This window comes from Enhydra lutris, unplaced genomic scaffold (assembly GCF_002288905.1).
Source record: "Enhydra lutris kenyoni isolate GAN:26980312 unplaced genomic scaffold, ASM228890v2 scaffoldscaffold30, whole genome shotgun sequence".
Lineage (NCBI taxonomy): Eukaryota > Metazoa > Chordata > Mammalia > Carnivora > Mustelidae > Enhydra > Enhydra lutris.
The window spans coordinates 5,118,968-5,132,615 of NW_019154114.1; the positions used below are offsets into that span (position 1 = coordinate 5,118,968).

The 13,648-nt window shown below is 38.9% G+C and overlaps 1 protein-coding gene across 3 annotated transcripts in view; it reads left to right on the forward strand.

The window, feature by feature from the left end:
* Positions 1-13,648, forward strand: part of LOC111152752 (nuclear factor of activated T-cells 3) — a 133,136-nt gene that overhangs the window by 112,193 nt on the left and 7,295 nt on the right. Inside the window, exon 10 of one of the 3 annotated variants that reach the window (XM_022511351.1) lies at positions 9,881-10,010. The exons of 1 other annotated variant lie outside the window; for it this stretch is intronic. In XM_022511351.1, coding sequence (XP_022367059.1) covers positions 9,881-10,010 — 130 coding nt within the window. The remainder of the gene's footprint in view (positions 1-9,880; positions 10,011-13,648) is intronic. One more of the 3 variants, XM_022511353.1, reaches the window with a different exon arrangement.

The window sequence follows — 13,648 nt, forward strand, 5'->3', positions numbered from 1 at the left end:
AATAGAATATTTTAAATTTTAAATCTTCAACCTTGCATTAGAAATTCAGTAGTGTGTTAGGGCGCCTGGGTGGTTCAGTTGTTAAGCATCTGCCTTCGGCTCAGGTCATGATCCCAGGGCTCTGGGATCGAGCCCCACATCAGGCTCACTGCTCAGCGGGAAGCCTGCTTCTCCCCCTCCCACTTCCCTACTTGTATTCCTTCTCTCGCTGTCTGTCTCTGTCAAATAAATAAATAAATAAATAAATAAATAAATAAAAGAAAGAAATTCAGTAGTGTGAGTGAAAGAACACATAATCTTGTTGGCAATTTCTTTATAATGTGATCTGATCAGTGATTTTTACAGTGTCACACCAATTCATGTAATATGAATTGTTGCATACGTAAAGTTTGTAAGCTGATTACATTAATTTAACTATTGTTTGCCTACTTATGCATTAAACTGTATTCATTTGTTTATTCAAACAGCATTTATCAAGTGCCTATTATATGCTAAGAACTACTGTTAGAGGCCCTCAGTGGATAAAACAGATCCTTACCCTCACAGAGCTTGCATTCTAGTGGGAGGAGACAGACAATAAACAATAGACACAATAATTAAGTAAGACACCATAATTAAGTAAGTTATAAAATGTGTTGGGAGTGCTGTGAAAACAGAAAAAGAGGGACGCCTGGGTGGCTCAGTGGGTTAAGCCGCTGCCTTCGGCTCAGGTCATGATCCCAGCGTCCTGGGATCGAGTCCCACATCGGGCTCCTTGCTCAGCAGGGAGCCTGCTTCTCCCTCTGCCTCTGCCTGCCACTCTATCTGCTTGTGCTCACTCTCGCGCTCTCTCTCTCTCTCTCTCTGACAAATAAATAAATAAATAAATAAATAAAAGAAAACAGAAAAAGAGCAAGCAAGGTAAAGGATGTTTGGAGTGTTGGGAAGGGTAAAGTGGAGAACACGTTGCAGTTTTGAGTAGAGCAATCTGAAGGTACGTCTTACTGATGAGGAGACATTTGATCAAACACTTGAAGATGAGGAAAAAAGCTGTGCGAATACCTGTGGGAAGAGTATTCCAGGCAAAAGTGACAGCCAGAGGAAAGACCCTGAGGTGGAAGCATGCCTGGTTTTAGTAAAGAGGAGCAGCAGTGAGGCCAGAGTGGCTGGAACAAGAGGGATCTGGGGGAAAGTAGTGGGATATGGCCTCAAGGAAGTAACCCGGAACCATAGCATGTAGGGCTCAATCTTTTCGGTTTCAAGACTCCTTTATAATCTGATGAGCTACTGAGGATTACCAAGAACTTTTATTTATGTGGCTTATATCTATCAGTATTTATTGTATTAAAAGCTAAAACTGAGAGCTTTTAAAAACAGGCGCACATTCCATTCCAGCTGTGAAGCCGTCACAGACTGTGTAGCTCCACTGGAAGTCTCCACTATAGATTCATGAGAGAATGACAGTGACAAAGGCAAAAAACATCTTAGGATTATTGTTGTTTTGACGATTGCATACACCCTTAAAAGTTCTCCAGAAAAAAAGAACTGCTATGGAGAGTCTTAGAGCCCTTGTAAGGTTTTGATCAGATGAGTCGTGATCTGATTTAGGTTTTAGCTGGGCTGCTCTGGCTCCTGGTTAGAAAAAGGACTGCAGGGAAGCAAGGGCAGAAACAGGGAGACCAGATAAGATGCTATTATAGTAGTCCAGGCCAGAAATGATTTAGACTAGGTGGTAGCAATGTAGGAGCTTTGAAATGCTGTGATTTTGAATGTATTTTAAAGGTAGAGCATTTCTGACAGATTTCTATATAAGGTGTGAGAGAAGGAAGTTAAAATCATCATCAATGTTTTTGTTTGTTTGTTTCTTTTTTTCCTGAGAAACTAGAAAGGTGGAGTTGCCATCAGCTAAGATGGGGAAGGCTATAGATGGAGTAGGTTTTGGGGAAAGATAGGTGTTTGGTTTTAGATGTGTTGCATTTAAGAAATTTGTTGAACGTTCATGTGGAGATATCAAGTAGTCATGTGGGTCAATGAGTCTAGAGTTTGGAAGTGAGTTATACGCTGATGATATAAATTTGAGAGTTGTTAGCGTGCATATGCTATTTAAAGCCATGACAGGGGCACCTGGGTGGCTCAGTTGGTGAAGCATCTGCTCTTGGCTCAGGTCATGATCCCGGGGTCATGGGATCAAGCCCTGCATCAGGCCCCTGGGCCTGCTTCTCCCTCTCCCACTCTCCCTGCCTGTGATCCCTCTCTCGTAGTGTCTCAAATAAATAAAATCTTAAAAAAATAATAATAATAATAAATAAAGCCATGACATCACATGAGGGCACTAAGTGATCAATTAATTGTCCTGCCTTTATCAGTTTAAATAATAATAATTTGCATTTTTATGCAGTGTTGCAGAGTGCCTGCACATACATTTCAGGAGACTCTACCTTCTCTAAGTAAATACATAAACAGATTCACACAGATTAAATGACTTCCCTTGGGTCACCAGAACTGTTAGTGATGAAACTAGGGTTCATCCATAGATGAAAAGCCTTTATTTTCATCTACTCACCAGGTCATTGCCTTTTTTGTATAAACCAGAAATGTCTATGTATATTGATTAGGTGGCTAAAGAAAACAGCTTGGTCTAGTGGAGAGGCAGCTTGGACAGGTAGGGAAATTTTGCTTTCCTTTTCACAAACATATTTCAGATCTGTAAATATTTAATTTGCTAAAACTTTGAGATACAAGAAACACATTTTGTATTACAGATTTTAAAAATTTCAAGAGGGATTTACAAGTGTCTATCAGGTCTTGTTTTGAGTTAATTGTTAGAGCTATGAAAACCTAATTCAGGGCACCTGGGTGGCTCAGTGGGTTGAGCCACTGCCTTTGGCTCGGGTCGTGATCCCAGGATCCTGGGATCGAGTCCCGCATCGGGCTCTCTGCTCAGCAGGGAGCCTGCTTCCCTCTCTCTCTCTCTCTGCCTGCCTCTGTCTACTGTGATCTCTCTCTGTCAAATAAATAAATAAAATCTTTAAAAAAAAAAAAAGAAAAAAAAAAAAAGAAAACCTAATTCAGTCATTTCATACAGTGTTATCCTGCGAGAAAACGCAAAGTTTGTTTTTGAAATTTGTTTAATGTGGCAAAACGTACCTACATAAAATGTAGCATTTTAACCATTTTAAGTGTACAGGTCAGTGGCATTAAACACATTTACAACATTATGTAACTGTCACCACTATTTTGAGAACTGTTGCTTCAACCCAAATAATTCTTTACCCATTAAGCAATAATTCCCCATTCTCTCTCCCTCCAGCCAGTGGTAATCTCTATTCTACTTTGTGTCTCCATGACTTGCTCTCCTCAAGATATTTCATATAATGAAATCATATAATAGTTGTCTCATATTTTGTGTCCTTTTATGTCTGGCTTATTTCACTTAATATATTAGAGGTTCAGTCATGTTGTGTAATGGAGTATCCAATTTCTTTCCTTTTTATGGATGAATAATATTACATTGTATATATAGTCACATTTTGTTTTTCCCTTCATCTGGTGAAAGATACTTATTTGTTTCTACCTTTTGTCTGTTGTCAATAATGCTATGAACATTGGTGTATAGGAATCTGAATTTTCACTTCTGTTGGGTATCCTAGAGTGAAATTGTTGGGTAATATGGACATTGTTCAACTTTTTGAGTAACTGCCAAATTGGTATTTTTCTCATAGTGCCTTGTACCATTTTACATTTACAATGTATGAAGGTTCTGAGGCACCTTGGTGGTTCATTCGGTTAAGCGTCTGCCTTTGACTCAGGTCATGATCCCTGAGTCCTGGGATGGAGCCCTACATGGGGCTTCCCACTCAGCAGGGAGCCTGCTTCTGCCTCAGTTCCTCCATCCTGCTCTGTTAAAATAAAATCTTTTTTTTTTAAGATTTATTTATTTTGAGTTTTATTTATTTTGAGAGAGAGTGTGTGTGAGTGGTGGGGAGAGGGGGTAGAGGGAGAAACTCTTTCAAGCATATTCCTCATTGAACAAGGAACCCAACATGGGGCTCGATCCCATAACCCATAAGATCATGACCTGAGGTGAAATTAAGAGAGTCAGATGCTCAACCAACTGAGCCAACCAGGTGCCCCAATAAATAAAATCTTAAGGGGCACCTGGGTGGGTCAGTGGGTTAAAGCCTCTGCCTTCCACTCAGGTCATAATCTCAGGGTCCTGGGATCGAGCCCCGCATTGGGCTCTCTGCTCAGCATGGAACCTGCTCCCCTCCCCACCTGCCTTTCTGCCTACTTGTGATCTCTGTCAAATAAATAAATAAAATCTTTTAAAAAATAAATAAAATAAAATCTTAAAAAACCCAAAAAACAAAAAACCCCAATGCACGAGGGTTCTAATTTCTCTACGTCCGTGTCAACACTTGTTATTTTCCATTTTAAAGTAATAAAGGTCATACCAAAAGGATATGAGGTGGTATCTCATTGTGGCTTTGATTTGCATTTCCCTAATAACTAATCATGTTGGGCACCTTTTCCTGAGCTTATTGGTCATTTCTGTTTCTTCTCTTGAAAAATGTCTAGTCAAGGGGCGCTTGGGTGGCTCAGTGGGTTAAAGCCTCTGCCTTCGGCTCAGGTCATGGTCCCAGGGTCCTGGGATCAAGTTCCGCATCGGGCTCTCTGCTCGGCAGGGAGCCTGCTTCCTCATCTCTCTCTGCCTGCCTCTCTGCCTACTTGTGATCTCTGTCTGTCAAATGAATAAATAAAATCTTTATAAAAAAAGAAAAATGTCTAGTCAAGTCTTTAGCCATTTTTTTTCATTGTTTTTGTTGTTGAGTTATAGGAGTTCTTTATATATTTTGAATATTAAGCTCTTATCAGATATATTATTTATAAATATTTTCTTCCATTCTTTGTGTTCTCTCTTCACTCTCTTGATAGTGTCCTTTGATGGTTTTAACTTTGATAAGGTCCTATTTATCTGTGTTTTCTTTTATTGACTGTGCTTTTAGTGTTATATTTAAATCGTTGCCTAATCCAAGGTCATGAAGATTTGCCCTGTGTTTTCTTCTTCTTGGAATTATAGGGATGGGGTGCCTGGGTGGCTCAGTGGGTTAAGCCTCTGCCTTCAGCTCAGGTCATGATCTCAGGGTCCTGGGATTGAGCCCCACGTCAGGCTCTCTGCTCAGCGGGAAGCCTGCTTCCCTCTCCTCTCTCTGCCTGCCTCTGCCTACTTGTGAGCTCTCTGTCAAATACATAAATAAAATCTTAAAAAAAAAAAAAAGAATTATAAGGATACCTGGATGGCTCAATCAGTTAAGCTTCTGACTTCAGTTCAGGTCGTGATCCCAGGGTTCTGGGATTCAGTGCCACATCGGGCTTCTTGCTTGGCAGGGAGCCTGCTTTTCCCTCTGCCCATCTCCCTGCTTGTGTGTACTCACTCTCGCTCTCTATCTCTGACAAATAAAATATTAAAAAAAAAAGTTTTATAATTTTAGCTCTTTTAGGGGCACCTGGGTGGCTCACTCAGTTAAGGGTCTGCCTTTGGCTCAGGTTATAATCCCAGGGTCCTGAGATCAAGCCCCACATTGGCCTCTCCGCTCATTAGGGAGCCTGCTTCTCCTCTCCCTCTGCCTCCCGCTCTGCCTACTTGTGCTCACTTGCTCTCTATCAAATAAATAAAATCTTTTAAAAAAGTTTTACTTCTTTTGTTTAAATGTCTGATCCATTTTGAGTTAACTTTGTATATGGTGTGAAATAGGAGTCCGGCTTCCGTTCTTTTTCATGTGGATATCCACTTTTCTCTGTAGTGTTTGTTGAAAAGACTGCCTTTCCCCCCATTTAATGGTCTTAGAACCCTTGTTTGAAAGTGAATTGACCGTATATTGCGAGGATTTGTTTCTGGGCTCTGTTCTGTTCCCATAGTCTTTGTATCTGTCCTTATGCCAGTATCACACTGTTTTGATTACTGTGGCTTTATAGTAAGTTTTGAAGTCAGGAAATGTGACTCTTCTATCTTCTTGTTTTCAAAACTGTTTTGGCTTTTGATGGCCCTTTGAGATTCCATTGGTTTTTCTATTTCAGTTAAAATGCCGTTGGTATTTTGTTAGGAATTGCATTGAATCTCTGTGTTGCTTTGGATAGTGTTATCATCTTAACAATATTGTCTCCCAATCCATGAACATGGGATGTTTTCCATTTATTTAGAAACCTTAATTTCTTTAAACGGTGTTTAGTTTTCAGTGTACAGATCTTACGCTTCCTTGGCTCTTTCCTAAATATCTTATTCTTTTTGATATTATTGTAAATGGCGTTGATTTTTAAATTTCCTTCTTGGGTTGTTCACTGAAAGTATATAAAATACAACTGGGTGCACCTTGATAGTGCATAATTAGGCATGGGACTCTTGGTTTCAGCTCAGTTGGTTATCTCACGGGCATGGGATCGAGCCCCACATCTGTTCTGTGCTTATCACAGAGTCTGTGTGGGATTGTCTCTCCCTCTCCCTTTGTCCCTCCCCCTTATTCTCTCACTTTCTCTCTCAAATATATAAATCCTTTTCTAAAAAAAGAGTACAACTAATTCTGGGTGTTGATTTTTTTTTTAAGATTTTATTTATTGGAGAGAGAGGGAACATAAGCCAGGGAGGAGCAGAGAGAGGGAGAAGCACACTCCACACTGAGCACAGAACTTGATGTCAGGCTTGATCCAACAACCCTGAGATCACAACTCGACCAGAAACCAAGAGACAGACCCTTAACCGACCCAGCCACCTAGGCATCCCTGTGTGTTGATATCTTATAACTATAACTTAGTTTATTAGTGCTAATATTTTTTGTATATCAGTTCTTTCAAGCTTTTTATGTATAAGATCATTTATGAAAAGAGGTAATTTTACCTCTTCCATTACAATTTGGATGGCTTTTATCTCTTTAGCCCAATTGCTCTGGATGAGAATTCTAGGACCAGGGGCACCTGGGTGGCTCAGTCGTTAGCCATCTGCCTTCGGCTCAGGTTGTGATGCCAGGGTCCTGGGATCGAACCCTGCTTGGCAGGAAGCCTGCTTCTTCCTCTTCTACTCCCCCTGCTTGTTCCTTCTCTCACAGTGTATCTCTCTATTAAATAAATAAAATCTTAAAAAAAAATAATTCTAGGACCATGTTGAATTAAAGTGGCAAGAGTGGGCATCCTGGTCATATTCCTGAGGGAAAGCTTTCAGTCTTTCACCATTGAGTATGATGTGGGTTTTTCATATATGGTCTTTATCATGTTAAGGAAATTTCCTTCTATTCATAGTTTATTGGGTGTTTATGAAAGTGAATTGAATTTTGTCACATGCTTCTTCTGCATCAATTAAGATGATTGTGTAGTGTTTTATCCTTCATCTAATAATGTGTAGTAAATTACATTCATTGCTTTTCATATGCTGAGCCATCTTTGCATTCTGGGAATAAATCTCACTTGGCCATGATACATACTTTTAGTATACTGCAGAATTCAGTTTGCTAGTGTTTGTTAAAGATGTTTGCATCTGTATTCACAGGGGATATTGTATAGTTTTCTTGTAGTGTCTTTGTCTGGCTTTGGTATCAATAATGCTGGCCTTAGAATGAGTTAAGAAACATTCCCTCTTTAATGTTTTGGAAGAGTTTAAGAAAGGAATGGGGCGCCTGGGTGGCTCAGTGGGTTAAGGCTCTGCCTTCGGCTCAGGTCATGATCTCAGGGTCTTGGGATCAAGCCCTCCATCTGGCTCTTTGCTCGGCGGGGAGCCTGCTTCCCCAGCTCCCTCTCTCTGCCTGCCTCTCTGCCTACTTGTGATCTCTGTCTGTAAAATAAATAAATAAAATCTTTAAAAAAAAAGGATTGGTATTGGGGTGCTTAGGTAGTTCAGTCAGTTAAGTTTCTGACTCTTAATCTCACCTCTTGATCTTGATCTCAGGGTTGTGATAGGCCCTGTATGGGGCTGCGAGGGGAATCAGCTTCAAATTCTCTCTCTCCCTCTGCCCCTCCCCAACCCCACATGTATATGCTTTCTCTCTCTCAAATAAATAAATCTTAAAGAAAGAAAGGATTGGTGTTAATTCTTCTTCAAGTGTTTTGTCACAGTGTTTTTGATAGGAAGAAATGAATCAGGTATTTTGTGAACCTGTCAGCAGTTTCAAGGAACTAGAAAGATGTCTTGAGGACTGCACATTTTCATAAGCACAATATAAAATTATCATTGCATAAATCAACTCATTAAATCACTAGGGTTGGGGCGCCTGGGTGGCTCAGTGGGTTAAAGCCTCTGCCTTCGGCTCAAGTCATGGTCCCGGGTCCCCAGCTGGAGCCCTTGCATCGCATCGGGCTCTCTGCTCAGCAGGGAGCCTGCTTCCTCCTCTCTCTCTGCCCCTGCCTGTCCGCCTACTTGTAATCTTGGTCTGTCAAATAAATAAATAAATCTTTAAAAAAAAAAAAGTCACTAGGGTCTGCTGGCCTCTTAGCTTTGTTCCTTTGCTTCTTTCTTCTTATTTATGTGCTGATGTATCTGGAATCACATAGGTCTATACCCTCATTGTTTTAGAAGATTCTGTTACGCAGATTGGGCATCCTCAGAAAGGAGGCTTTTGACTATGTATGTGCAGTCTCTAAAATACTTCATATGCTGTAGTCCTTAAATCCTCTTTGAGAACTTGGTGAGTGATCTCAAATTTAGTAATAAAGAAGCTTAAGAAAATTTTTGCCTGTAAGCACAAAGGATTTCTGGCTTTAGTGTTTTGTTTTGTTTTGACCCCTTAATTGAGGCTGCATTTTGCACAGATTGGTTCCTCCTTTGTTTTATCTCCTTTATCAGCCTAAGACAAGGGCATTAATTATTATTCACAGAGACTATATACAGATTCTTCTGTGCTAAGATAAAAATAAGCATTTTTCTGGAATCTAAAGGTTAGGTGCTTTTGTTAGAGGTTGAATAAGCAATGGCTAAAAGTAATTCCTTATAGGCCAAAGGAGGAGGCTTTGCATCGTTGTGTTTGGGCTCTCTAACTAGAACTCTGAACATGTCAGTTATTATCACAAAACTAACCAGTAGTAACTCTTGAATACAGTGACTTTCAAACATTTTTGATAGCTTCATACAATAAGAAGTAAGTTTTATAGCATGACCTAGTACATAACAAAAATATATATACAACTAACATGAAAGTCTCAGAGGCCAATTCTTAACCATTTTTTAAAGAAAATGCAGCCTATCTTCTATCTTGTTCTATTTATTTTTAAAAACATGCTGTTTTCAATTTGCTGAATTGACTTTATAACCTGCTAATAAATGTGGCCCTTAATTTAAAAAATACTCCTCCATAACCCTCAAATTTACCTCTTCATATAGTTTTCTGAGCTCCTCCTACCCTTTAGGCATTTTGATTCTATGGTTTGAAGTAGAACCCAGGAGTTTCTATTTTTATTAAGTGCCCAAATAATTCTGATACTGCCATAGACAAATATTTGGGAACTACTAATAGACCCAAGCTAAAAACTATTTTGCTTAAAACTAAATCTGTCATATAAAATTGCTGACATCAGGGTGCCTGGCTGGCTCAGTTGGTAGAGCATGTGACTCTGGATTTTGGGGTCATGAGTTCAAGCCCCATGTTGGGGGTAGAGTTTACTTTAAAAAGATAAGTAAATAAAAATAAAATTGCTGAAACCGTCATTGTCACTTTTGAAGTTTTTTGCCCTTTTAATTTTAGGAAATAAGTTAGCCATTACCTAAACTCTCTGGACTCCAGTATTATATTATTTAATAAAATGTGGGGAGCCATTTTATGTAGTGATTTACAGATAAAGGATGGTTAAATTCCTCTTGATTATAGAAAAAACAGGCTGGGCATGTAGTAGATTAAGTTACTCTCTGGTTTGTTCCATTCAGTAGTGATGTTGTCTTCTTTGACACAGACCAGTTTATGTCTGACTTGGAACACCAGCCATCAGGTTCAGCAGAGAAATGGCCTAACCACAGTGAGCTCTCATGTCCAGCTCCTTTCTGGAGAATCTAGAGGGTGAGTGTTGATTGAAATGTGTCATTGTTTTTATACCCAAATCTGGTATTTGCATGCAGTGGCTGGATTTGCATGTGCTACAGAGGATGGGGTATACACGGGCAATCTTCTTGATAGGTTCACTCATTATCTTTGGAGCTACACTTTGGCTACAAGACTCTGCTTTTTAAATCTAACCACACTAAGGTTCTTACATTAGTGTTTAGAAATTTAATCTGAGTTTGAATAGAAAGCAAGTATTTAAATTTATTAAATCAAAGCAGAGAAGCCCATCTATAAGAATTCTATGGCTTGGGGGGTGGGGGCGAAAAAAAGGATTCTATGGGTTGGGTGCTGAGTAAACCTGGTTACCAAATCAGGTGTATAAGCCTACTGATTTCTGGTCATGTTTTGTTGTGAAGCAATATGAAACGGAAATAAAGCAGGAAATTTTATCTGTTTGCCACAGGCAATTTGGATCATTTACCCTTGAGCCTGACTTGTGGGCCTATGTTTACACTCCTGATAGTGCTTCTGGGATTCCATTTGGAAAGAATCCATAGAAATGAAGTCTGTGTGAGGGAAGGGCTGGACCTCAGGCCTCTCTTCCTCAGCAACTCACCAGGAACATAGCTCTCCCTGCTGTCACACAGCTCCTTTCTTCAAAGACTCTGAAAGCCACTCGAGAACATATGTGATTATAAATATACAAATCATATATTGTAGATATACAGGTTATATTGTATATTATATATATGTAAATTATAAATACACAAATTTTAATTCTCAAAATGCCGTTTGAATTTAATTTTAATGAATTTAGGTTTGGAAGAGGACTACCCAAATCTTATATTCAGGATGCTAAAGCCTCATCAGATAAGGCACCCAAACACTGGCTTCTCCCAGAAGCTGAGCCTACCCTGGTCTCACATCATCCTTGTCTCTAGCCATGAGAAGAATAAAAATGGCAACTAAATTCTTGCATCTCTTTAAGGAGAGTTATAACCTTAAGGGTTTTTTGTTTAATTGAAATATAATTGACATACATATCCTATTGAGTTTCAGATGTACATCACAGTAATTTGATATTTTTATACATTATAAAGTGATCCCCATGTTAAGACTCGTTACCATATGTCACCATATAAAGTTATTACGGTATCACTGACTTTATTTCCTCTGCTTACAATATAACCCCATGACTTACCTATTTTTATAGCTGGAAATTTGTATCTCTTAATCCCCTTCAGCTATTTTGACCACCCTCCCCACCTTCTTCCCTATAACCAGAAAGATTTAAATGAATTTCCTCATATTATGGTTGAGAAGATCAGTTGAAGAAAGATTAAGTAAATCACTCTAGTTATATCACAGCTGAACCAAAATTAAAGTTTTATCTCTTCTAGAGTTTACCCCATTGCTCTTCCCGTGTGTGAAGCAACAAGTAAGTTGGTCCCTAGTGATCTTGGTAAGAAGTGTTTCTTTGCAATGAAGGGATCAGTGTATGACTAAGGAGTGAACAGGAGGTAAGAACAGAAACATGAAATAGCAGGCAGCGTATATAACTCCTTTAAGATGTTAAACAATGAGGGACGCCTGTGTTAAAGTCTCTGCCTTCGGTTCAGGTCATGGTCTCAGGCTCCTGGGATCAAGCCCCGCATCGGGCTCTCTGCTTGGCGGGAAGCCTGCTCCCCCCCACCTCTCTGCCTGCCTCTCTGCCTACTTGTGATCTCTGTCAAATGAATAAATTTTAAAAAATCTAAAAATCTAAAAAAAAAATGTTAAACAATGAAAGAAAAAATTAGATATAGAGGACTGTGTGGGTTCTAGGATTTTTGTTTACTTGCTTGCTTAAGGTGGAGAGCCTTACCATACTTTGTAATGATGAGAAAGATCCAGGAGGGAAGGTGGATAGATTGATTGAAGAGCTGGAAGTGTGAAAAAAATTTTTGGAGTAAGTCTTGAAGAAGCAAATACATAGGATCTATAGCACAAGTGCTGGAATGAGACATGTGGGTTTATGGTTCTGGAGCTCAAGTTGGGTCCCTGGAGGCTATAGATTTGGGAGTCAACAGTATATAGAAATGGATAAGATTATCCAGAGAAAATGTACAATATGCAAAAAAAAAAAAAAAATAGGGAGAGGGAAGGAATCTTACAGTCTTAAAATTCTTCTGAATCCAACATCTTCACACAAAGTAAAAACAAGTGGGTTTTGGTTTTTATTTTTTCACGTTTCAGTTTTGCTGATATAAAAGGATACATGCTGATATTTGAATACACTTTGTGGTACCTGTGTACTGTTTACTCAGCTGGAGATTTAATGTTTGTCTTTGAAGAATGTTTTGACTTACAACCTTTTCTAGAGGAAAGATCTGTATGATACTGAGTATAGTATCACACACATAAGAGATTTCTTAAAAAGAAAGATCTCTTTCTTTTTAAGAAAGACTTATTCTCCTGTCTGGGGAATAAGGGGACTGATTGCCCTGTCAGGTGTGGTTTAAAAAAAAAAAAAAAAAGGTGTCATAATTTCCCTTTACTAGTAGTAAAGCTACTGTTAAAAAGTGAAAGATATCTTCTAATCTTTATGCATATATTTTCACTTTGTCCTGTGGTTGAAAGCTGTCTAACGTTAGGGTGAAGTTTAAAATGACTTAGTTAAAAACTTGGCATGATAGAGCTTAAGCTGGTTATCTTGGTTCTTGCTTAAAATACTTAAATATTCTTTCTGTTACCTTTATGGTGATGAGTTTTATTTTTGTTAATAAATAGTAATCTCTCTAATGGAGATTCCAAAATGCAATGGCTTAACCACATTGGAAGTTTCTCCCACACTTCATGGTAATTCAGAGATCAGGATGCCTTTTATTTCATTGTTCCTCTGTTTCCTTAGGTATGATCAAAGCAGAGTTACCACTTTGACTTGAGTCTTAGCCCAAAGCAAGAGGTATGGGGGAAGGAAGGGAAGAAGTTACTGAGCCTGGGATGAGGAAGATGCACACATCACTTCTGTTCACATTTCATTGGAAGAAAGCAAATTATATGGCCATACCTATGTACAAAGGGGAAGCTGGGAAATGTAGTTTACAGCTAAGTGGCCATGTGTGTAGTTAAATTCAATTACTTAAGAATGAATTAGGGTGCCTGGGTGGCTCAGTCCTTGGGCATCTGCCTTTGGCTCAGGTCATGATCCCAGGGTCCTGGGATAGAGCCCTTCCCGCATCGGGCTCCCTGCTTGGCAGGAGGCCTGCTTCTCCCTCTCCCCCTGCTTGTGTTACTTTTCTCGCTGTCTCTCTCTCTGTCAAATAAATAAATAAAATCTTTAAAAAAAAAAAAAAAAAAAAAAGAATGAATTAGGACAGTTCACAATCTACCATAAATGCTTTGTAAGTTTTCAGGAACTATTTTTTTTTTTTTTTTTTGTCTTTAGTTTGAGAATTTTGGTAAATGGAATTTAATTCTTCATCTCATGCCACAAATAGGTGAATTCAGTTATTTAATGTATGTAGTTTAGATGGTGTTCTTCCAACTTACCAAAACCCCAAAGTATATCTTAGCAAAACTGTGAGAGAATAATAAACCATAAATACTAGATTTCTCATCCAATTAAACTCATTCCTTTACTTCCAAATTTCTCTTGTTTTTTTTTTTTTCAT